This window comes from Ochlerotatus camptorhynchus, unplaced genomic scaffold (assembly GCF_037179485.1).
Source record: "Ochlerotatus camptorhynchus isolate MF236.1 unplaced genomic scaffold, CSIRO-AGI_Acam_v1.1 ptg000379l, whole genome shotgun sequence".
Lineage (NCBI taxonomy): Eukaryota > Metazoa > Arthropoda > Insecta > Diptera > Culicidae > Ochlerotatus > Ochlerotatus camptorhynchus.
The window spans coordinates 1,570,372-1,596,394 of NW_027040867.1; the positions used below are offsets into that span (position 1 = coordinate 1,570,372).

Here is a 26,023-nt window from a genome sequence, read left to right on the forward strand (position 1 = left end):
TACTTATCAGAGAGATTCTATTTATGCCAGACAAGAAAGGGTTTCCGTTCGGCTATATTCCTTCAGCTATAGGAAAGATTCAGGTTCAGCTATAGGAAAGATGATGTTCCTGCGGATGGAACAATTTATTGTTTTGATTGCTTCAATATGTAAAATAGTTCAAACATCTCACCTCAAACAGCAAAAGTAGTGATCCAGCAGGATTGCATTCTCAGTTTGAATCCTTTAAAAATATTGTTAACATTATTTCAGTGCCAACATTTCAAAGGGGCGTAATTGCTTTTGTAAACAATGGCTTTAGCTATCGATTTCTCGCAAATAAAAGTCCATCCCTCCAAATTAACAATGCTAGCTGGTAAAGGAAACATTCATCTACCTGCTTGTGTCATTAATCTTCATTAGTAAGTTTTAATTCACGAGAAATCGATGGCTAAAGTCATTGTTTACAAATACAATTACGCCCCTTTGAAATGTTGACACTGATTTGTTGATGTTTTGCTGGGAGCAACATATTTTTCATTTTGAAGAAATCTCAATAACTTTGCATTTAAAAATTAGGATTTACTTACCATTCTTACCAGCGCTACTTTTCTGTTCATATTTGCTTTTTGGAGGCGAACCAGCCTTAGGCTGAAAACCTCCAAAATAAAGATAAATTAATCAATCAATCATATTTGCTTCCTGTTATTGAATAAAGCGATTACAATAACACGTAAAACATAGTTTTCTTATCACAAACTGGAAAATATATGCAGTTTGACAGATGATCTCAAGTTCATCACCGCTACGATTACAGCGCCGCGGTGGCCGGCATAAACATGGATTTGTCAATACCCAACTAAAAATTTTCACAACGTAAACGCTTTACTCATTTCATTGATACAGCCTCAAGCTGTATTCAAACGTTATACGATATGAAGAAACCTTTACTCAACCTCTATACAAGCAAATCTGGCGAATTTTTTTTTTCTTTATTTTTGTGATTTTTAGCCGTAGGCTAGTTCATCACATAAAAAAAAAAAAAATCTGGCGAACTTACTCAGCTGGCTGTAGAGGAACGGTCGGGAGAAGCTCTTATTGCATATCCATTAACGCTTATATACAGCTGTTATCCTGCTGTTTAGTTGTGTGTGTACTTGAAAGGCGCTTATTCAACCACTTCCCGGTTATCCAATAATCACTACACAGCTTTCTCTTGAAGCCGGGTTAAATACTGTTTACGCTTTTTTATGAAGGAATTTATTGAGTTTATTATGCTGTGAATCAAATTAATCGAAATTAGTTACAAATCATCACCAAATTATTTACCCTACACCGGAGGAACCTGGAATCGAACTCGAGACGACCTCATTGGCAAACCTTGACACTACCAACTGTGCTACGCCAACACTTTGAACTGATGTAAACAAATCAACATTCCCTTCTACAACAAAATCGCTGAGTGGAGGCTTTATAATAGTGCACACTGCACTCTGCTCTCGACTAGTTATAAAAGAGCAGAGTAAAAGCTGTAAAACTGCACACGTCTAAAACCTAGTTGACAGTGAAAATGCTTCCGAAGTTGCTCTAACACAGTTTATAAGCTGAGTACAGGTTGTGTAGTTGTTGAAAAAGCACTTTTGATGTTTATGTTATTCAGCAAGAGTGGTTGGTTGTGTAGAAGCCATCAAATGAGTAACATATTCACTTTGTTAGCTTTGTTTTGCCGCTACAAGTTGAAAGTTGATTAGTGTGTGTATAGAAGTGACATTAGCGTTTATTGGCTGATGTTATTCAGTGCGACTAACAAATTGAATAATGGTTGTGAGAAAGTTGAGTAAACGCTCTCCAAAACTATTTAGCTAGCTTTTGCTTGTAGCTGTATCGGCAGCTTCTTTTCAGCTACTTTACAGTACAACGCTGGAAAAGTTGGCTTACAAAGCTGAAAATGTTAGTTGGGTAAAGAGTCAGTCGTATGAATAGCTTTGAAGAGGAAACACGGCAACATAATTTACATATAAAGGAAAATTCGAAATATGGCCATGCCAGGGCGGTCAGAACACGACACAGTGGTGTTGAGTACTTAGCACTGATCCAAGTAGTAAAGGAAATACGCGTATCTGTCAAAATATAATAAAAAGTATTGAAAATGTAATTATTGTACTTTAATTACAAAATTTCAACAGTAATTAATGGAGTTAAAAAGTAGTTTACGTTCAACATTGTGTAATTAATGCAATTAAAGCAGTAGTTAATGGAATTAATTTAATTACAGCCGTTGCCTGCGTTGGAGTTAAAGGTTATTGCGTGTCCCTAGCAAAACGCCAAACTTCCTTCCCTCTTATATGCGAGTATGCGTTATTTTCACTCTTCTTCTAAATTTTCACCCAGGTTTTTCACGCAAACTAGAGGTATCTGTTTTGCCGGTGAATTGCTTCTGGAAGATTCCGTTCGATAAACACACTTAGAAATACCTATTCTTACGCGTGACGGAATCCATCTTTGACATAAATGATAAGACGTAAACAAACATGTCATGTAAAATTAAGTGCTCCGATACTGAAAAGTTCGAGAGTACGTTTGATTGAGCTGAATTTCACGTCTATTATGACTCAATTTTATGTCAAAATTGACGCTCGTATATGTCAGTCTTAAAGCACTTAAATTTACATCAATTTTTTAAAGTGTGAACGCCTACTCCCAGACGAACTCAAACGCAAAACCTAATTTTTAGGAAACCATCGATCGATTGACTATTTCCAATGCTTGCTCCAGATCATCAAAAACCAGAAACCGTTCTGTTGTCTCCTGATGGCTAGTATAAAACTCGAAGATTATATCAGGAGGAAAAATAATATCCGGTATCCTGATTTGGCCAGATTCACCTTACGGTCTATGGCATGATGAAGGGTGAAAAATCATAAATTTTGAGCCGTCGGACAATACCAGTACATGAGGTTTTGGAAGTGTCCTTTTGTTCCCTATCGAAACCGGTGCCAGGTAGCCTAAATTGCCAAATTCCAGAAATCCTGGATGCCAGGAACCTTCACCTTTTATTTGAGGCCAATAGATTAAGAATCGTTCAAAGTTGGATTTTTGGGGGCGAGTTGCAGCCTTTGTTTTTTTTTTGACCCGCTAATGCACAATGTGTAAGTTTTTTTCTAATGCATTAGGAAAGTTACAATCCAAAAAAAAAAAATCACTCGAAAAAAATACAGCTGCACACGTCAACTTTGCAGCGCTGCCTATTACCTATCTTGCTTTGTATGAAAAAAGTATAAGTCCAAATTAAAAATTAACCCGAATAAATTTGAGCCCATTTTTTTCTTATTCTTGCGAAACACATGATTGTTTATTCTGGTGAACAAATACATTTTGCAAACAGCGCCATGACCATTCTCTGACTCAATCAAATCAATACACCCCAGTTGCAATCTTGTATGAATATTGCGACTAATTTGGTCAAAATTTACGAATACCATAACTTCTCCTTTACCGCCCCTGATATGAGACACCCCCTTAAGAAGAGATTTGCGCACGCCTATGTTCAATAATAATGATGCAAAATTTATGCAATAGCATTCTATGGAAGGCTTGTTTCTTTCATTAGATGCAGTGGTGTAAATTATTACCTCTTTCTTTCCATTTCCCGTTTACTCAGAGTACAGTACATCCTACATTTACTATATCCGTTGTTAATTTTCTCAACAGGAAAACGGAATTGGCCTCCATAGAAACGATCGCTATCGAAGCACAATTCAGAACGGTTTCGCGACTTACAGCGGTAACATGGTCACTTCTACGCCGCGATCGCGCTACAATGCCACCGATACCACCGGACGTGGAATGACCGCAGGGTAAGTGATATGAGTATAACCACTTGTTGCAGCGATCTGATCTCCTTTTGTTTCCTCACAGAGTTTCTCAATCTAGTCTCAAAAGCTCAAACCCCTTTGATGATGACGAAATGGATGATAGCGTATCGCTGAACGATAGCTTCAACAACGGAACGCTGCGGCAGAGTATGACGAGGCAACGAAAGAAGCGGCGAGCACCACCACCGCCACCGGTACGAAATTTGGTAATACATGCATTCTCTCGTAACATTTGAAATGGACCTTTGATCTTTTGTTATCAAATCTTGTAAGGCCCTTTTCGTGTGAAGTGAAATACGCCCTCTCAAACCTTGAACACTATCGGGAAGGGTTGTTGGTTTGGGTGAACGTACTTCGGTCCGTACGAAAGGGCCTTTCAAGTTTTCATTACAAATGCTGATAGGCCCTTTTCAAATGTTACGCGAGTATTGTTTTTTATTGTTGATTTTTAAAAGGTTGTTCATTATGGAATTCATAATTTTCAGGCAAACACTTCCGTTGATTCAACGCATACCGTCCTTGCCACGCGCTTGAAGATTGACGAATCACCACCACCAGAAGATCCTGAAGATGTGAAAAATCTTACCAATCTAACGGCTGAAATCGAATCATTCGTACGTACTACTTCTGATGACGAAGTGAACCGAACGACCACAACACAACCCAATCAATTCGAAAACCTGGCATCGACCAACGATAGTAACAACAACCACGTGACGGAGCTTGTAATAGTTGAAAGAAAAGAAGAAATTGTTGAAAAGGTGAACGCCACCCAAACTGATAGACAAGAACAAGATCTATCAACAGTTGATGGCAGCATAAAGTCTGCTGAACCAACACCAACAAGCGAAATCCCAGAACCCGTGGAACACATGTCGCGAATAGAGGAACTCAGAATAGAAGAAACAGAATCAAAACCCGTAGCTCCCCCTCAGCCTTCACCGCGCTCTAAGTCATCTCCTCCACCAATCCCACAGACACCGCCCGTCGTCGAAGGAGAAGACCTGGAAGGCATCGCTCTTCCTGAAACTCCCGTTCCAGCCCGGCGCCTCAACAAAAACCGCAATCAGATCCGCCAAACCAATGGAACCGCACTTCGAATAACCGAGTCTTCAGATTCTGCAACGGCTAGCACAACCGAGGAAGAAGAAAACATGGAATCCAAAGCGATCAAATCCATCAACTATGAGTTCCAGTACAAGGTAGAACCAATCAAAACAGAAATCGACGAAAAAATTGGCACAGCTCGTCTGATGATAAGTGAGTCAACCGGTGATATCAGCTCCTTTCAAAATACCGGTACTGAACGGCGACGTTCGGTCCGTGACATCATCGAATCAATCAATAAAAGCCAGAGTCTCCTGAAGGTCAACCATGAATCTACTGGCATTTTGCACTCTGCTCAATCGAATGATAGCGTCAATCGAAACATTAGAGAGCTGAACGAGCGTGAAAAGGAGATTCAACGAATGCTCCACGAAATGGAAGCCACCTTGAGCAACGTTCAACCCGAGCCTCGCCAAGTGTCGTCCGTTCCGCCACCGATCAACAAACGTGGCTCCTACTACGATAACGTGCCGGAAGGTGATGAGAACCTTGATAATTTGGAAGATCGTAACAATCTTCTGAGCAAATCGGCGTTACGTTCCAAGAAGAGTCCGACCAAGTCGCTTGGTATCGAACAGTCAGACGATGTGCAATTTCAGGATTGCATCGACTGGAACCCATTGCCCAAGCCGCGGCGCAGTCGGCATTTTCCCGACTCACAAGCTAATCAGTCAACGTCAGCAGCGGGAGGTGTTTTGACAGTTATCGATCAAAATAATAACGGCAATACTAATCAGAGTTAGCTCTTCAGTGCACAGAGGCAGAATATTGTTTTATGGTGCAATGAATGAGAAGTCTTCAACTTAGCTTAGTTTATTATTTATTCAATCGGCCAATATTGACGCATGGTTTCCTTACACACGCCGTCAGTTCTAAGTTTAGGTGCTTGACGCTGGAAGCAAGTGTTGGTGTAAATTATTGTTACAATGTTGATTCAAATAAATGTGTAGACAAGAATAAGTTTGAACCTTGCTTAGGCTACTTGAACACAGAGAAATCCTATGTTTCCCAAATGCGTCGGAAATTACGATTTCAAATACCTATCACTGATAGATTACGTCCCGTAAAACGGGGTGAATGATCAAAGAGGTCAAGTTGATCACAACACCGTTCAATTTTCTTCATAATTTAGATGTGTGTGCTGCTTACAACCTATTTCGACGAATACGATTCTCATTAAATAAAATCAACAAATTATCGCTGCCTTTTAAAAACAATATTTAACTCATCATCAATATAAAGCTAGGGGAAATGCAGGTAATGTCGGCCTAAGTGTCCCTAATTTGGGCCCATACATAAATTCAGCAATCGACTAAATTTTCAATAGCAACCAAAAATATCCATAAGTAACGCGTTCATCTAGATAAAATTGATAAATAACAGATTTTTAGCGATGGGCCCAATCTTAGATCCATAGGCCAACATTAGAGACATTTCCCCTACTTAGTGATTATTAGATAATCGATAAAAGGTTGTATATGCGCCTTTCAAGTTTACACACAACTAAATAGCAGAATAACAGCTATGTAAAAGCGTCAAAGTATATGCAATAAGCGCAATAAGGGCTAATCCAGAAAGCCAAACGTAGCTGACTGAGTTTCTCCAGATTTGCTTGTATAGTATTTGAATACAGATTGAGGCTGTATAAATGAAATTAGCAAAGTGTTTACGTCACGAAAAATGTTAGTTTGGGTATGGAAACACGAAAATAATTGTTTGAACAAGTTTTCATTTAAATCTCTGTTGTAGCTTTGGGGATGCTCGTAACGTCTATAGAACACATTAGTTGCCTTTTCTGGCGCAAAGGCGTGTTTGATGACCGAATATTTTATTTACGAAAAAAACAAAACAGTGAACTATATTGCAAGAGCAAATTTTCATTACGTCGAATGTAACAAAGGTAAACAAAGTCGAGCTATCAGTGTCAATCGATTCTCCTGCTATTACACTATATACTGTCCGAATATAGGATCAAATCCCATTTTTAAATTTATTTACCAGTCAAATTGCTTTTCGACGTAATCACCTTCCGATCAAAATAGTTTTCGATGTTACTTAAGTCACCCAATTTCTATGGAGATGCCGTTTGACTTAAGTAACAGCGCTGAGAAACCCGTGAAAAGTGTACGTTCGTCGTTTCGCTTTCTCATTATTAAAGTGAATAAATCGAACTGTTTGTTGCTAAGATGATTTCGGTGGTCCTAAAATGATGAATGGGCTGCACGTAAGGAGACGTAATTGATAATTCTCCCGCATATCCTGGTAAATACACTTTGACTTAAGTAACAATAGGGGCCACCAAACGACGTATAATAACTTTTGACTCAAAAACCAGTATTTTTTAGCATGAAAGCTAGCGATTTGCATTTGTATGATTAAAACCCTGCTAAATATGTTAAACATTGCTATCACTATGAGATTATATGTGTTTACTTGGAAATAGGAATAACTTTTCGGTCATCAAAACAAAACCTTATTTTTCTCGGATTGGTGCGAATGTTACTTACGACATAATGAAAATTTGCTCTTGATTGTTACTACAGTAGGGTTAACTACCCCATTTCCGGCCTATTAAGCACAACCCGCACTTAGTCTTTCTTAATCTAGCGCAGTTTAGCACTAAACGGGATGTTATTATTACTAATGGCTTGCACATTAATTTACCTTTCTGTACATACCGTAAGATTTGATAAAGAGAAACCAATCGTTGAGATATTGTCAAAAGTCTAACACTGCTTCTTGACGCCAAACTCGGCCTACGGATTCTAAACTGGGCCTAAAGCATTGAAATGCCATTGAAACGCCAATGAATTCACTTCGGCCTATCGGATGAAGATAAAACATGATTCGGTCGGAGCGCTTCTTTTGTTTTTTGGTATAATGGGTGCAAACCTTCATACCACGCGTTCTCATTGACTTCGTTCGGTAGCTTATTAACTAAAGTATCGTACCATACGCATAATTGACTGAATTGACGCATAACTCTGAAATCATGGATTTATTTGAAGTTTTCTGCTCGATAGGCCCAAAATGGGCGATTATATATTCCAAGATCGTATCTTCCGGGGAACCACAACTTTGCTAACGAGCATTTCTATGTGCTATACATCCGGCAAACTTTCTTGCGTATTTGTTGATAAAATTTCACCTGACTGTTATATAATACAGTCAACTTTCGCTCGTTGGGCTAAACCCATGGCCCACTTAGTGAAAGGCTTTCGTTAGTTGGGCTGAGCTGTCAAAGCTGAAAATTGCTTGCGGATACATCGATTGTCTATTATCACCAAAATCGTTTCGCAACTATCCAAATTGTTCATCCATGAGCCCCTTGAAAATGAATCTGCAATGTCAAAAAAGACGTTTGACTTCGATTTAGGTGGGCTACAGCCCAACTAACTGGAGCTCAACTAAAACGTAGCCCACTCATAGATTATCTTTTACAAGTTTTCTGCTTTCCGATTTATCCCAATAATCGAACCTTGAGACACATCAAGCACAGACAGCCAAGCCAAGCTCGACACAACGCCTCATCTTCTAGATTGGTAAAATGTTATCCACGTGGCATGGGCGCACTGATATTGTAGAAGAGTTTCGTCTAGTAAAATTGCACAAAAACACTTCATTTTGCTTGGTTCCTCCAAATAGAAACCAGGATTGGATTGGATTGGATTGGATTGGATTGGATTGGGTTTCCAAACAAGCACACCCACTGTTCACCGAAAGGGTTGTTGCCATTTCCCAACCTGTTTGGCAACTGGCGGTGTAGCATAGAGGTAACTCTAAGACCAGAAGGTCCCGAAGAAACGTGCTCGCCGGCACCGGTGGTGTAGTGGTAAGCGTGACTACTTTCTCACCCCAATGGGTCTGGGTTCAATCCCAGTCCATGTCGGTGGAATTTTTCTGAGGCATAAAAATCTCTGGTCACGTCTTCCTTCGGAAGGGAAGTAAAGCCGTTGGTCTCGGCCCATGTGTGTTGTGAATGGGTGCGATATCCTACGAAGATGTGGAAGCTGCCTTCCTGCACATTCGATTGCCGTCAATGGATGGCAATCGATGTCCGTCGGTGATTGGCACTAGATTGCAGAACAGAGACCAACGTTAAATAAAGGAAAGAAAGGAAGAAAGAAGAAGAAACGTGCTCAACTTTTTGGCTCAGCTCTGGTACTCTCTTTGGTCCCAAGCTAATCGATGCACCCCTCGAAACATAGTAAAATCCACGAACCCCTTATTTTATATATTAAACTTTCCTAGCGAATCAAAACAAAGTGTAGTACTGTAATTTATTCTAGAATGGGGTTCGTTAATCGTTTTGCTTGGGACCAATAGGCTAGTCAAGTAGTGAGCTAATTTAAAATCGTTAGTTTCGCATTGATTGTTGATGATACACTCTTTGCACACTGTCAAAGATCATTGCACACAAAATCAACTTTGTTCAAATCAAAACCAAAAATACTAGCATATCTGGTGGCTGATGGCACAAGCTTCTAAGACAATTCTATTACAGCAAACCACATTATTTGAATTGATTTCTTCGTCAGTTAGTCGTCTGTTACTTCGTTTGTGCTAAAACTAAAGAAACTTAATTGGATAAAGAGGCGACATCTTATCCATTTGACAGGTCTTTTGCTTGATTGGAATAACTTTTCCTATGACTTTGACAGATAATCGATTGTTCCTATTTTGACATGGACAACCGGATTATAGTCGCTATATTTATAGTCTTGCGGATAGTATTTCGAGCTATCAAAAAGTGGAACCAATTCAATATATTGTAGACCAACAATTAAAAATCGTTTCTTTCAGTAAAAATTCATATCACAAAAATCTCCTTATTTTTCTTTTGGTAGTTTAATTCATATATTTAAAGGAAAAAAAAATTCGTTTATTCTTTTGGTTTGCCAAATCCGAACTGCCGTGCCTTCCGCTTAACCCCTTCCATTAAATTTTGCATAGTGGTCTCATCGACCTTATTCGTCGCCGAACGCCAGTTAGATTTAAACTGCTGCTCGTTTTCCATGGATACATTAGATTTTTTTTTCTTTTTTGGGATTCCGTTTGACCAAGGCCCAATACCGTTCGATAGGGCGGAGTTCTGGGCTGTTGGGAGAGTTATGGTCTTCGGCGTTGTTCGCATCGTACCACTCGATTGCCTTTTTTTCCATAGTGGCAGCTCGCCAAGTCCGGCCAGAACAGCACAGGTCTATTATGTTGCTTTAGGAATGGTAGCAGCCGCTTTTCCAGACACTCCTGGATTGATCTCTTGATTGATAGTCCCCGTAGTAATGAAAATACAGTTTTTTATACCGCACGTGCATATGGCCTGCCAGACGAGATATTTTTTTCGGGAACTTCGATATTTTGATGGTTTTGAAAATTTCAGTTACCTTCCCTTTTCCTGATGATGCAAACTCCTGTCCCGGTAGCTGCTTGAAGTCCGCCTTCACATAAGTTTCGTCGTCCATGACGACACAGTCGAACTTTGTGAGCAGATTCGTATACAGCTTTCGGGACCGCTGCTTTGTCAACGTGTTTTGTTTGTAATCTCGGTTCGCCACCTTCACCTTCTTAAACGTCAACAACCCGGCTCGTTTTTTGGCCCGCTGCACAGTAGTATGGGAGACATTGGGCTTGCCAGCGACGTCCCGGATGGAGAGGTTAGGTAGGATTCCACTTATATTCCACCGCCACCTTCTTCGTCGTCACTGCCTCGTCCGGATTACGATTGCCACCGCTTCCAGGCTTCCTAGCGGTCAACAGTCGCTCCCCGAACACTTTTAACACGTTTGTCACGGTCGATTTGGCCACATCCAGCAATTTTGCCAACTTGGTGTGTGAGAACGTCGGATTCTCTTGCAGCGCGAGCAAAATTATGACACGCTGCTCCTTTTACTTGGACGTCATTTTGAAAACTGGAGAGCAAACGGTGAAAACTCATCATAGCAACCATTGTATATACACTCAACTTCCAAATGCAGCATTTCAGGTTTTTTTTATGCTTTTTTAACAGTAATACACCAATTTTTGCGCGTTCCAGACTTTATCTACTTTTATAAACAAAACTTTGAGTTCTTCCATCGCCAATCGAACGCAAATTAACAGCATCATCGGATAGAGGAAACTTACCCCCACCCCCCCCTCAGAGACGAACCAGCCAACGGCTGAAAGTCTCTATCATAAAGAAATCAATCAATCAACTTACCCCAAACCGATGATGATATTGGTATGCGTAGTCGAGCCTTGAGTCACGACAAAAGAGTTCCCGAAGTTTGGTTCATGAGTATTGGTTTGATGAGTACTTGAAAACTGATTGGGAAATGCATGGACAACATCAGCTAAGGAAATCTAATGTAATATACCCACCACTCGTTCCAGAGACTCAATCTTACTTCTTCCCCTTCATATCAAACTAGGGATAGTTAAAAACTTTATTAAGTCATTGGACAAGTCCAGCTAAACTTAAAGGAGGTAACAAGTAAATATATATACGGTAGAATAATCTTAATTTTATTCGATCGGCAGGAATATTTATTGGCCCGGATATCAGGAAGGTAGAGAAGAGGATTGTATGACATTCCCCTGAAAGCTATTCCCCAGAATACCATTCCCCAGAATGCACCATTTCCCAGAGAAAAAATCCCCAGAATGAACCATTACCCAGAAAATCTATAACTTTTGCTATAACTTTCAGGACCCTTACACAATTAAAACACTATATATTGCCTATGTGAGGTCAATACTGGAATATTGCAGCATTGTATGGTCTCCATTTTCAATCACGCACGAAGAAAGATTAGAATCAGTACAAAAACAATTTCTATTATACGCTCTTCGTAAATTAGGTTGGACTTCATTTCCTCTTCCATCATATGAAGCCCGCTGCATGCTTATAAACATACAAACATTAAAAGAGCGTCGTGAATATGCAATGGTTTCATTTGTAAATGATATCGTTTCGCAGCGAATTGACTCAACAGAACTTTTATCAAAATTAAATTTCCATGCACCCACTCGGCAACTCCGAAATCGAAATCTATTTGCCATAAAACATCATCGCACAAATTATGCAAAATATGGGCCATTAAACCGCATGATGGCCTCTTACAATAAACACTGCGAAACCATTGACTTTACAATGTCTCGGCATAAACTAAAGCAATATTTTTATTCCATAAGAAATAACAACTCATAAAAGAAAAGACAAGAAAGCTGACACTACTTTTTTATATAAATATATATTTAAGAAAACAAAACTGTATTAATTAATTGTACTAGTCTACGTTGGTTGACGAAATAAATAAATAAATAGAAAAAATCCCCAGAATGTACCATTCCCCAGAAAAGATGATGAAATTAGAAATTTTCACTTCTCTTTTTTTACTATTGATAAAACACTAGGGGTATTCACGTAGCGTATGGTATTTAGTGTATTTCTTGTATACCGTGTATATATACCCAAATGTTTACGAGCTCGTTTTATTTTCAAAGGAAAAAGACTTACGAGGGCTGTCTGTCAATACTCCTCGATTTTGATGTGTATTCATTTACGTCTTTTTAGAATACCACGTCTGAGGGGTTCTAAAATGTATTTTTTCCATTAATAAATCACCAACATAAAATGGTGAGTTCATGATGTTGTTGTTCTTCGTTTTATGTGACAGGAAATATGTTATCAAGCGAAAAGAAAACTTTAAAAATTAAATCCAATTTTGCAATTGAATAAACTTCTCAATTAGTTCAAAACATAATTGCTGCATTTTATTAATGTCATGACCGTAACAAAATCAGCGCACCCTTCGTTTCTCGCATTTCGTTTCGTTTCTCGTGCCGCTCGCGCCGTACGTCAACAAAACTGTAAACAGAAGCCGGCATCTAATTTGTTTTTGCACGAGTGGTAGTCATGGCAGATGATTTTGACAGTCCGTACTTTACGCATCCAAACATAGCAATGTTACCATGGTTCGTTCACATACAAGCAGTGGTAAACTTTTAGCAAATACGCTTAGTTAATAATACGACCCTACGTGAATACCCCTACTATGTTTACTTTTATGGAACTATGTATTTATCAATTCCAAACCATTTTTTAGCTCTTTATAAAATGACAACCTTCAAGTTTTCGAGCACTTCGTTCATCATTTAATAAGTCAAAGGGTCTATTATGCAATCCAATTCAACCAGTCGGAAACTGTTAAACCTTATCGAAGAATTGTTCGACCTGAGTTGAAGAATTTCTCGCCATAGATTAAAAATCGGTGCAACTACCGGTTGAACTACCGATTACAAATTTATAAAACTATTCCACTCGTTATTATCCCAAATGGTCATTACCCCGAATCCCTTGCGAAAAGCTAATGGGCCGTATGAATAAAAAGAGTTTACTTTACTTTCCCGTGCTTTTCTTACGGGGAAAGTAAAGTAAACGCTTTTATTCATACGACCTATTGATTATATATTTTCCTTATGTATTAAAAGAAGGGAATATTCCCTTCTTTATCATGCATCCAAAGAATTAATGGTTTTCTCTTTTATATATTCAAAGAAGGGAATATTCCTTGCGTTATCGTTAATCCAAAGAATTAATTATTTCCTTTTCTTATATTTTCAAAGAAGGGGATATTCCCTCCTTTATCATAAATTTAGCGAATTAATGATGTTTTCTTTTATATATTCAAAGAAGGGAATATCATAGAGGTTGGGAATATTCCCTTCTTTATCATACATCCAAAGAATTAATTATTTTCCTTTTTATATATTCAAAGAAAGGAATATTCCCTTCTTTATCGTTTATCCAAATAATTATTTTTTTCCTTTTCTTATATTTTCGAAGAAGGGATTATTCCCTTCTTTATCATATATTTAACGAATTGATGATGTTCTCTTCTATATATTCAAAAAAGGGAATATTCCCTTCTTTATCGTTTATCCAAATAATTAATTCTTTCTTTTTGTTATATTTTCAAAGAAGGGAATATTCCCTTCTTTTTCATATTATTTACATATTTAAAGTAGAGACTAAGGGAGTATTCCATTCTTTATCGTATATCCAAAGAATTAATAATTTTCTTTTCTTAAATTTTCAAAGAACAGAATATTCTCATCTTTATTATATATTAAACGAATTAATGATGTTCTCTTTTATATATTAAAAGAAGGGAATATTCCCATCTTTATCGTTTATAAAAAGAATTAATTATTTCCTTTTCTTATATTTTCCAAGAAGGGAATATTCCCTTCTTTATCATATACTATCTGAGTGTGCCCGGTCTTGCTCGGGATTCAATATTAGCTTGAGTTTATGCGCCGATTTTAAAAAAAGCATGCTATATTGTACGTAGCCCCCCCCCCTATTATCTAAGGGGCTAACCCCTATGATTTTCTCCTTATACCCCCACACTCGCCCCCATATGCCTAATTTGGTTCCATTTGCTTGATTAGTTCTCGAGTTATGCAGAAATTTCTGTTTCATTTGTATGGGAGCCCCCCCTTACAGAAGGGGGAGGGGTCTCGAACCATCATAAGAACCTTCCACGGCCCCAAAAACCCCTGTATACAAATTTTCACGCCAATCGGTTCAGTAGTTTCCGAGTCTATAAGGGTCAGACAGACAGACAGACACACAGACAGAAATTCATTTTTATATATATAAGATTTAAAGAAATAATCATGTTCTCTTTCATATATTAAAAGAAGAGTATATTCCCTTCTTTATCGTATATCCAAAGAATTAATTATTTCCTTTTCTTATATTTTCAGAGAAAGGAAAACGCCTTGATCCATTAAGAAGTTTTTCTATTCTTTTTATATACGCGAAAGAAGATTCCAGGAGTGACTATAATGATGTGATGTGATGTGAATAGAACCCACCATCAGTGCAAGGATGACCTGACTGCAGATACTTCACTGGTTGTAAAGTTCTGCCTGATGGTTTGTTGCAGCAGGGTGAATCAACTTCATTGAAGACCTTTGGAAGACAAACGACAAGATGTACGTCTATCAACACGTGACAAGGGACTGGCAAATCCACGAACCCTTGTCCAGTCTACAAATCCATTGAAACCCTTAGGCTGCCCCCCCAAAAGAAGATTCCAGGAGTGACTATAATAAACAAAAATAGTCATTCTAATACATGGCATACTTTTCTGGGGAATTGTACATTCTGGGGAATGGTGTATTCTTAGGAATGGTTTTATTGGGAATAGTCCGTTCTGGGGAATGGCATTCTGGGGAATGGCTTTCGGGGGAATGTCATACAATCGAGAAGAGTGCAGTCTTCGAAAACAATATTTTGCCAAAGGAACAAGTTGCCTGGAGATGCGTTAAAGATGTGGTTCATAATTGTCTTGGAACAAATCGGTCTCCAAGATTCCGATCAATTATTGAGAGTATGATAATCGCGCTCAACGATATAAATGTGCACGTCCCTAAAAATCCATTTCCTGCATTGCCATCTCGATCAACTCGAAAAACAATTGAGCACCGAAACCGATGAACACGGCGAAAGATTCCATCAGATTGCTGCACCATTTGAAGCTTGGTATGCAGGAAAAAAGTTGGCATCTCTGTTGGCAGAATTATGCTGGAACTTATTAGTAGCCGAGTAATTAAAAGTTGCAATTTTGGTTTATTGTAATTGTAATTGTTCAGTGTATACGCTGTACCAACCGCTAAGTTGGCTTATTTAGGGACTAACCCCCTAGTCCAGTGGTTCCCCTAGGCCTGCTGGGGTGAGAGGTAATCACGCTTACCACTACACCTTATTGTAATTTACAAATACAAAATGTCATTATAATATCTTATGACTCCATAATGCAAAGTTAATGGAAGTAGCACTGCCCAAGTAACAATCTAAATGCTTGTAAGATTTGGTTGTAACACGACAGCCCAGTTGAAAGGTCATGTCAGAAGATCACCAGCTTCTTTAACTAATTTTTGGACTTATTTCCGTCCTATTCAACACAACTCGCGCTTTACCTCTCTTTTTCAAGTGGATTTGATTAAATAAATTGAATGTACCACTAAAGGTAAGTACTTCTAAATTTATTTACCTTTCCCTACGTACCGATAAATTTGATAGCAAGGCAAAAACTGGTTAAGATATTATTAAAAATATAACACTGCTTCTTGATTCCAATTACGTTATACCAAGTTCAATTCTGTCCAGACGCATTGAAATGACATTGGATTCTTTCGCAATTGTTGTAAATATTCATATTTCATGCTCTTATATTTTTTGTAGCTGTAGTAGCGAAAAAAAAAGTATTATTGATTTGTGCACGTTAAAAGCACTGATATAGTTAAAGTAGAGTAGAGCTCTACTGCCCATAAAAGCATAATTGTCCCATCTTTGCTTGATTTCCTATTCATATGGGACAGTTATGCTTTTATGGGCAGTCTACTCTAAGCATAAATTGGCCCCGTAAAGTGGGTAGCCAATATGGTACCAGGTACCTTTTCGTGGTACGTTACGAGATGTAAGATCTACCACCGATTCCTAGTCCTTACTACTTCAAACTAAGGGAACAGGATTTTTCAATAATCAAAGGAACACATCTTCGTCCTTGTTACTTGTTATGCCTTATTGATAGTGACAAGACTCGGCTTTGCCCACCGAGGATGATCTTGAAACAAGAAAAAATGATTTAGTATTCATCAATGTGATTCCTAATTTTCTATTCGTTATTCCTTAGTTTGAAGTGGTTTAGACTAGGTTTCATTCGGTGTCATTCATAGTATAGAAACAAAGACTAAATATCAAGAAGACTGGCAACTATTCTATTTTCTCATACGATCGCTATGAGACCGACACAATCGCGTCATCTGCCACTCAAAGGTAAATGCTTCGAACGATTTGATAGCAAAGATTACAACCTCAGAAGAAAAGTTTGTGTATTTGCTCATTTTTCTATGCAGTACTTCCACCTTCGCTCGAGCGCAGCGCTACACTGTATCTGTCGCTTGGATTCTGGCAGAGTTGCCAGTGTTCTTTATTTGATGTCTTCGAAAGAAGACTATTGATGTTAACAAAAAAATAAGTAAATAAACTAGATGAACCGACTTGCCTCACCTTATCCTACCTACTGATGCCATTTACATTGGTTTCTGACTTTCTCTAAAACTCCATCATTGTTATCAACGCATGCAAGATAGTTTCTACCAAAAAAAAATCATAGATTTTATTTATTATAATGCATCTCTGTTACATCTATAACGACTAAAGAGGCAGATGGAAAACTATAATCTGGATTCAATAGAATTTTCAATATGTATTGTTAGGTAAGGTTGTTCACGCGATTGTATTAGTGTACCTATCAGAGGATCATCACTTCCTTTAAGCCTCTATGGTGGGCTTGAACTTCTTCATTTCCGTTTCCAAGTACTTGCAGAACCGGCTCAGATTGGTTCGAACGGTGCAAACAGCCGGATAGCGTTCGTTGAGTTCCCGTTTGTTCTGTTTCAGCTTGGCTTTCATTCTGCGATCCAACTCCTTACATTTGGCGACCATGCCCAGATCGTGCACAACTTGATTCCAATCATTATCAGCGAAAATATCCATCATCGAGTCCATGGCTTCCGAAATGGTCCAAATGTCTTGTTCTTTGAGACTAGTGGTGAGGACAAAATCTATAATCAGTTTGATTAGAGGTTCCGGCAACAAGCAGCCGAGGATTCCCAACATTCGAAGCCAGTTGGCACGGATTTCCGCATCTTGGCACTCATTTACACCGTTCAGCATCAATTGAAGGTCGCTTTCGGTCATCTGTTTGAATAGTTCTGGGTTCTTGCGCAAATGTTCCAATGTGGCACGCATGAGCGAAGTGGAAGCCTCCAGCAGCTTGGGGTTCTGGTGTCCTTGGAAAACTTGCTGTCCGAGCTCCAGCCAAACTTGATAGATGCCTTCTGCTCCACCCAGATCGTCGGAGGAAATGTTGTTGCATAGATTATGGAGACACAGCATGGAGGAAGCGCGCAAATTATTAACACGTTTTAACAAATTTTTATCGTTCTCAACAAGAATTTGTCCGACATTTTCCGCTATCGGTTGTGCTTTTTGCCACAATTTCTCTACCAGACCTAGAGATTTGATTGCCTCCAGCGCCTCTACTGGCAACTTGTCGGTATTCTGCACACTGGCATTGGCTCCGTTGGATTCGTAATCGTGTACGCTTTCCGCCTCCGACAGATTGTCATCATCCATATCGTCTTGCCATTCCTCTTCTTCGGTTGAGCATATGTTGGTCAAAATTTCCGCAGCAATTCTCTGCGCCTGTAGGAGCCAGCCTACGTTTCTAATATCCAGCTCAACTTCCGATGGCATATCGGCTCGCCGTCTCCTCTGGAAGGACTGCTCCGGTGATTCTTCCTCCATTTGAGCGTCGTCTATAACTTCCAAATCTGCGACATCTTTTTGCTGCAGCAATGGCAACGAACTTGTGACACTATTCAATGCGGTGCGATGGTTGACTTCAAGAGTTTTGGATAATGCAAGGAACAGTTGACTTAGGTAAGTAGCTGAAAGTGCCGGAACGTTGGCGATGATGCCAGCAGCAACAGTACGTAATAAAACACTTGGATTGTCCCCGTCCTGGGACAGCAGGGCCGAGATTTCATTGCCAAAAGTTGACAGAATCCGCCAAGATGCTGCATTATCCTCGGAGATCACCAGCAGACATTGGGCCACGGCTACAGCTGAAATTCGAGGAATTCAAGATCAAAATTAGGGCAAGAATTATTATCCGAATTGCTCTTACCAATTTCTTTTCCATAAACACTAACATCCAGACACCTGACAAAGCTCTCCAGCAGTTGCGATTGATTGAAGCTGTCCAGCGCTACTGACGTACTCTCGCACAAATTCCACAACAGATTGACGGCCTGCAGGAAGGTATCGGACTTTTCATCCATCTGGTCCTGCATTGTTTTATCGAATGTGGGTTTCCACTCTCCCGCGGAGGACGTATATTGGTTCAAAAGAGCCAACAGCGGCGTTAACACATCCTGGTCCACCATGTACTCACATATTTCCACACTCTGCACCGACAAGTTCCGGAAAGCACCCGCCGTGGCATGACGGACACTTAGATCCGGATCCATCAACAAACTAGCAGCGATCCGTACGATATCGCTTTCCACCACGGACCCAATATTCACATCGTTCTGGCAAATGGTGGCCAATGTTTGTAGTCCACAGATTTTGTCCTCCGTACTGGCCGACTGCAGCTGATCCACGATGGCTTGAATCGGTGAGTCAGATTTGCCGTTAGCCAATTCCTGGTCAATAAGAGCATTTACATCCACCAAACCGGTCGGATTCAATTTGGCCTTGTGTGGCCTCGTTTTCTTGGCTTTTCCCATCGCTGGAACACGAAAATAGTATTAACTTTTCACGACAAATCAACAAATTAATAAACAGAGCACATGTACCGAATGTGAAAATGAACCACACACGAAGAGAAACGAAAACAACTACGAGTCGTCCAGTACCTGTCAAATGTTACGCGACCAAATTTGACACAGCACGGACGATGAGACAAACACAAAAATAAATTGAATTCGACTCATTTTTGCAAATAGTGCACACTAAAATCAGATAAGCCATTATGTATATTAAGTTTACCTAGGTTGAGCGCACGCTAACTTCGGCTTACTCACCAGGTGAGTCGATCGTACTCACTTTCGTCCGAAATATCGAGTTGTCAAAAATTGAGTAAACGAGAAATGTCAAACTGAGTAAAAGCCACTCAGTCAGCAAAATCCTGGACTTGGAAAAAAATGCCAGTCATGTCGCAGGAAACCTCATATAAAATGTAACTCAAAACCGGCTGAAATGCCTTCAGGTAAGTACGAATTGCTTAGGGAAACGGTGTTGAACCGTTTTTTACTCCGGTAGAATGAATCCGGAGCAGGCAATTTCCATTTCCTTGAATAAAAATCAAAACAAAAACTCTTCCCGCAACTGAAAATACCGGCGAGTGGATTTGACTCAGTCTATACACGCAGGCAAAAGAACGTAAGAATTCCATAAGAAACACTTATGATTTTTTGCCACAAGAAATCAGTATGAAATTCATTGATTTGCCTTATGAAAAATAATGTTGACAAAAAAATAATAAATTGGAGCAGACTGGAACGGAACCATGGACGTTGAGATTACGGAGTTCGTGTGTTGACCACTCGTCTTTCAACGCTTAAGAAAATGGAATTGCTAAAGGCGTCTAAGAGCTACGTTATGTTAGATGAAAATCTTTCATACACGGTAACCAGCGTAAACACATTAATGTGTAAAATTTCACACATTTCGTGAAAAAAGGGGCCTACCCATAAAATGTGTAAACTGCGTTTACACATTTATGTGCAAACCCAGCAAACGTCAAAAGTAGTGTATTTTTTACACATTTTTCAAGAACGGTTTTTACAGCAAAATGTGTAAAAAGCTCGGTAAAAAGTAATCATTTCTAGAACTTAAATATAATGGGTGCGCATGTTTTTTTATTAACTTCGGAATTTTCTTATTTGTGTCAATGGTAAAATAAAGATTGCTCGAATACAATAATCTTTTATTAAAAAAAGAAATGCCATCAACAAAAATAAGTAGCGGTGTAGTGGTAAACGAGATTACCTCTCACCCCAGCAAGCCTGGGTTCAATCCCAGTCGACGCTGCCGGGAACACTGAGGCATAACATCTCTGATCGCGCCGAGGATCACGCCTTCCTTCGGAAGGGAAGTGAAGCCATTGGTCCTCGGTTCATGAGTTGATGGGTCGATAGGTAGCGTCCAGGTATGGGAGCTTCCTCCCTGGCGTCGGTAGCATTGGTGGTCAGCACAGAAAACAAATCAAGGGAGAGCATTGAGTGACTGCAGTGTCATCATATCTGATCGTCGTTATTGTGCGCTGCTAAATTTGTCGATTTTTTATCACACGGGCTATCGTTATTCGTTTTTTTCCGTTCGGTAAACCTGTAATATCCCGCATAAACGATAACCATAAAGAGTGCCTAACAACCTATTCGGGTTATCACCCCAACAATATGTGGTACGGTGGCATGATTTGTGGTATCGTTCATGTATGGTGCTCGTTTATTAGGGATTGTACTGGTTGTTAGTGGAAAGTGCAGTTCGTTGCGATAATCGTCTAATTAGAGCATATTTTGTGTTGTGAAAACAGTGAAAAAGTTATCTAATCAGTCATATTGTAGTGTATACTGTCTAGCATTGGGCGATCTTGAGAATCCAATTCCTCTTTGCGTATTAGAGCATCTCTACAGCTGTTTCTAAATCACTTTTGGAAACTGAGTCAGCATGACTTCCGCCTGTGACCAATGCGCGAAACCAGTTAAAGGCGATGAAGAATCCGTCTCCTGCATGGCTTTTTTGCGACAGGATGATTCACCTAAAGTTCGGGTGCAGTTTCGAACGCCTTTGGATACGGTTGTGTTTTAAGTTCTCATAGTTTTCGGCTGCAATTGCCGGATTATCGCTGGCGCTCTGCCTCCCTGACGTTTATACGTGTGTGATTAGTAGTTTTCTCGCTTTCCGGGAAGTTTTAGAATAGAGAAAGAAAACGTGATTCAACATGTTTGCAAGCATCAGAAGAGATGTCGTGATCTGCGTTGTTTGATTTTCTCCCGGACCAGAAATTAGTGGCATCGCGAGTGATAATTTTTAATGTCAGTTTATTTACGCGCTGCAAGGTGCGTGAAAGAGCTCGGCACAATTGGTGTTGATGTTGGCTCACTTGTAACTTTTTTTGTTGTGTTTTCGAAAGAAATTGATCGAAATTGTACCAAAAGTGCTTCTGAACGTGTTTCGCAGTTGGGTGTGGTGAAATTCGTGAATTCGCGGTTTATGTTCAGTGAAAATTCCGGGTCACAAAATTGCTCACCGAGTGTCCTTTTTTTGCCGTTCGACGACGACGGGTTTGCGAGAGAAAAATAAGCATCGGGAATTTGCTCTCGGATGTATTGATTTGGTGAGTACGTTCCAGTTGAAGATTGTTCTTATACATATCTCGATTGCATTTGCGGGCAGATGAGTTGGTCGCCGGTAAGGGCCAGTAAGTGCTGCCAGCAGATGAATCAAGAGGTATTCGAAACAAAATTGATTAGAAATGTCCAGTCAAATCGATTTAATACAGTTGAACAAATTTCAAAACTATATACATGCCAGATTTGGAAATAATATTTTTTGAATATGGAAGTGTGTTTATGATACCATTATCCATTTGATAAAGGTAGAGTGAACATGCGGGGCTTATTGTAAGTAAAAGTGACCTCGGAGTGGTCGTGAATTACCAGGCATTCTGAAATGGGTAACTGGAGCTGCAATAGAGCTAACACCTCTAGGGGTAGGTAACTCCGCACACCAATCTTGGGCCATCTTTTTTGTCAGTGTGCCGCAAGTATGCCGATTGTGCCGGTAAAAGAGCAAACTGCGATTGTTAGTAAAATACCCATCCTGGCAACCCGGTATTTCTGACACCTTGAATGTTTTGGTTTGAAATCGCAAGGATAAATCGGATTGAGGATGACGGGGGAAGTGGCGGGTGTGCGAAATTTCAGTGATTTGTGATCCATGGGGTAATAAAAGTCCTGTGTTTTAGTGTTTTATAATGCCCTCAAAGGCAGACCAGAAACGTAGCCTTTCGGCCGGAAAGAGTTGGAACCGGTGGGGAGCATTGTTGGAGACCGACTATAGAGGGTTATGAATAAACTTTTTTAGTTTTTAAGTTATAATTGAGGGTACTAATGAGGTCTGATTAACTGCCTCTTTCTGTTGAGCCCACTATAGAACCTTCATTTCGTATTTAGATCTATAAGGGAACTGCTGGTCTGAGTTCCTCTGATATATTCAATAAGAAGATGTTCCTGAACATACAGGCAAACAGCACGTAATGTTCTGATCAACTTGAATGATAGTTATTCAGCAGTGCTCCCATTTTATTAACAACAATCTCATGCCTACGATATTGTGCCGAAGGTATGCCGAAAATGTGCCGATGGATGTGCCCAAGCTGTGTAGAATATAATTTCGACACAATGTGCTGAGTGACTTACCCCTTGTAACACCTTCTAACTCCCGGACTAAACCTGCTTTAATTTAAGGGTAATAAAAAGCAGTTTTCTTCCATAATAACACTGCCGGACAGTGGGGGTTAGATTGTACACACACACACACACACACAGCACAGAAAACAAATCAAGGGAAGAAAAACACTTAAACACCTACCCGCATAAACGCGAACCATAAATTGACCTTACCTAAAATGATTAAAAATTGTTTATAATCCCCGCTAAACTTTAACTGAAATGGTTATGGAACTTTACATGAACGTTTAATGATAAAGTTCCAACCTTATGTATTATGGTTTTTTGAACTGGACCTTACAAATAATGGGTTGTTAAGAACCATTACCGTTCCAAATTTTTGTTTTCTCCATACATTTTCGGAAAGAGAACTATATTAGAACCTTTTAACTTATGGTTTGAGAACTTTAATGGTAATGGTTATGGTAGTCAGTAAGGTCCACGAATGGTTTTGTAACATCGATCAACTTTATGTGGAATATATCGCGAATTGGTTGCCTGTAATTTACTGATTACCAATTCACGATATATTCCACGTAAAGTTGAGCGATAATACAAAACCATTAATGGACCTTACTGACTACCATAACCATTACCATTAATGTTCTCAAATCATAAGTAAAAACGTTCTTATATAGTTCTCTTTCTGAAAATGTATGGAGAAAACAAGAATTTGGAATGGTAATGGTTCTTAACAACCCATTATTTGTAAGGTCTGCTTCCAAAAAACCATAATACATAAGCTTGAAACTTTATCACACAAACGTTCATGTAAAGTTCCATAACCATTTCAGTTAAAGTTTAGGAGGGATTATAAATAATTTATAAACATTATCGGTAAGATCAAGTGATGGTTCGCGTTTATGCGGGTACTGTTCTTCACTGAAAATTTAGCAAATGGCGTGCGTCAACAAATGCAGCAAAGGTTGAAGTTTTTTTACCCATTAATGAGTATAAAAATACACATTTTTTGACCGGCATTACATTCTTAAAATGTGTATTTTTTTAACACATTTTAGGATCTCCAAATTTACACATTTTTTGACAGCTGCATATAAATCTAAAAAAAATTACTCATTTATGTGTTTACGCTGGTTACCGTGTAAGTTGCGCTTATGAAATTCATATTTGTGGTTCATACACTCAAAAAATATTGAAATCTAAATAGTATAAAAGTTACGCTAAATCGCAACTCTCCGTACCGACGCAAAGGTCGGTATAAAGCGAGAGAATGCAAACTTAGTATAAAAATGGTTTATGCGTGCCATAGTATAAAATCGAAATATACTTACAATTAATAGATACGGCTTATTCGAGAGAATCTATGTTTCGCTTTTTTATTTTATTTATGGTAAATATTGTTGTTTTCAAATTAAAATTAAAATTGTCTCAGGAGGGGTTTTTAATAATTTTATTTTTATGAATATTATTTAAAAAATATTTACAATTTCGATGTTCATTTTGATGAACTCGTGCTCACGCATGCTAGCTGCCCAGCAGATCACAGGCGCAGTAGTAATCCGCCGGGATGAAGCTCTTCACCAGCACGAAGCTCCGAAGAGAACCCAGATGTTCTTTTTCCTATCATTTTAGTAAACACTGATCGAATTCCACTCCGTTATTCGGACTTAGTATAATTTTGACGAAAATTTTAATCTTACCAATGTATAAATTTTGAAAAACCATAAAATGTATACAATTTAATCTATATTCGTTTTGTAATATTTTTGTGTGTTAGTCGAGTGTTATGAAATTCTTAAGTCTATTTGCCTCAGTAGGTCGTATGAATAAAAGCGTTTACTTTACATTCCCCGTAAGAAAAGCACGGGAAAGTAAAGTAAACTCTTTTTATTCATACGACCCAGTGTACGTGAGAACGAAGTTTACTCAAAAGTGAGTCAACATAAGACTACTCAATTTTGAGTAGCCATACTTGCCACTGAGATGAGTACATTCGACTCAATTTTGAGTTGACCAGAATAAGCGTGTGGTTCGTGTAAAATTTACGGCAAACTAAAACGCTGGCCAGACTGAGCAGTTATAACATGTTATAACGGTTGTCAAATAATTGCAACACAGATACCACCATCAAGATAGCGCTATAACATGTTATAACTCTGTAGTCTGAACGTACTATAAAATGGGATACTCTACACTCAAAAATATTACTATTCTAAAATAGATTAAAATTTAATCTTTATTTTATTTAGCTTTGTTTATTCCGAGGTTTATTCATAGCTTTGATTAAGAAGTAATCTATTCCAGGTTTGTTTTTATGCATGAATATGATTAACATGTCATAGCTCATGATTATGCATAAAAATTCGGTTCTCTGTTTAGCTCTTGTCAATAATCGACATAAACCGCCTCAAACAAGTATTGTTTGCCATCTGACCAAGTAAAAAAAAAAAAAACTGCAGTAGGTGTTTATAAAACATTAATTTAATGCAGCACCATAATTTTAGATGCTGATGTTTGAATATCCACAGCAAAAGATCATCAAAGGTATTAGGTACGAGTATTTTGCAGAACATTAGTCATTCATCATTGCTTTGGAGTGAATCACTGTCGCTGTGGGATTCCATGCTTTTGCCGCTGATCATGGGGATATCAAGAACAAAAATAAGTTTCGGTGAGGGAATCGAGAAAGGTGAGAATATTCTGTGGTACGGTGGTGACCCTAATAAAAAATAACCATAAACGAACGATAACCCAAATCATTGAACTATTCCACAAATGGTTTGGATGATACCCAGAACACGTCGTTAAGCAAATTAACCTTACAATTTTTATTAGGGGAGTCTGATTCAAAATGTTTAATTATTATCAGGTATTTTTGGACTTCTATCGACATCCGCCATCTGCGATCATACTGGAGGGAACCGAACGGCCGTCGCCACAAAATCGATGAAGCGAAAAATACTGAAGTGTAAAATAAAAAGGTATCTCCATACGGTTAGTATTCTCTCTCTTTATACCAA

The 26,023-nt window shown here is 38.8% G+C and overlaps 2 protein-coding genes across 5 annotated transcripts in view; one reads left to right on the forward strand and one right to left on the reverse strand.

Annotated features, from left to right (window-relative positions):
• The window catches only part of LOC135710360 (uncharacterized), a 97,878-nt gene extending 91,958 nt beyond the window's left edge, over positions 1-5,920 (forward strand). For both annotated transcript variants that reach the window (XM_065232911.1, XM_065232912.1), the window contains 3 exons: positions 3,691-3,836; positions 3,898-4,060; positions 4,340-5,920. In XM_065232911.1, coding sequence (XP_065088983.1) covers positions 3,691-3,836; positions 3,898-4,060; positions 4,340-5,704 — 1,674 coding nt within the window. In that variant the 3' untranslated portion in view covers positions 5,705-5,920. The remainder of the gene's footprint in view (positions 1-3,690; positions 3,837-3,897; positions 4,061-4,339) is intronic.
• An 11,185-nt stretch (positions 5,921-17,105) lies between these two features.
• LOC135710362 (HEAT repeat-containing protein 3) overlaps positions 17,106-26,023 on the reverse strand; it is a 129,318-nt gene continuing 120,400 nt past the window's right edge. Inside the window, exons 1-3 of one of the 3 annotated variants that reach the window (XM_065232914.1) lie at positions 19,383-19,405; positions 18,710-19,315; positions 17,106-18,647 (exon numbers count right to left, since the gene is read on the reverse strand). In XM_065232914.1, coding sequence (XP_065088986.1) covers positions 17,290-18,647; positions 18,710-19,313 — 1,962 coding nt within the window. In that variant the 5' untranslated portion in view covers positions 19,314-19,315; positions 19,383-19,405 and the 3' untranslated portion in view covers positions 17,106-17,289. Of the gene's footprint in view, positions 18,648-18,709; positions 19,316-19,376; positions 19,406-26,023 lie in introns of those variants that run through there. The other 2 variants (XM_065232915.1, XM_065232913.1) reach the window with 2 other exon arrangements.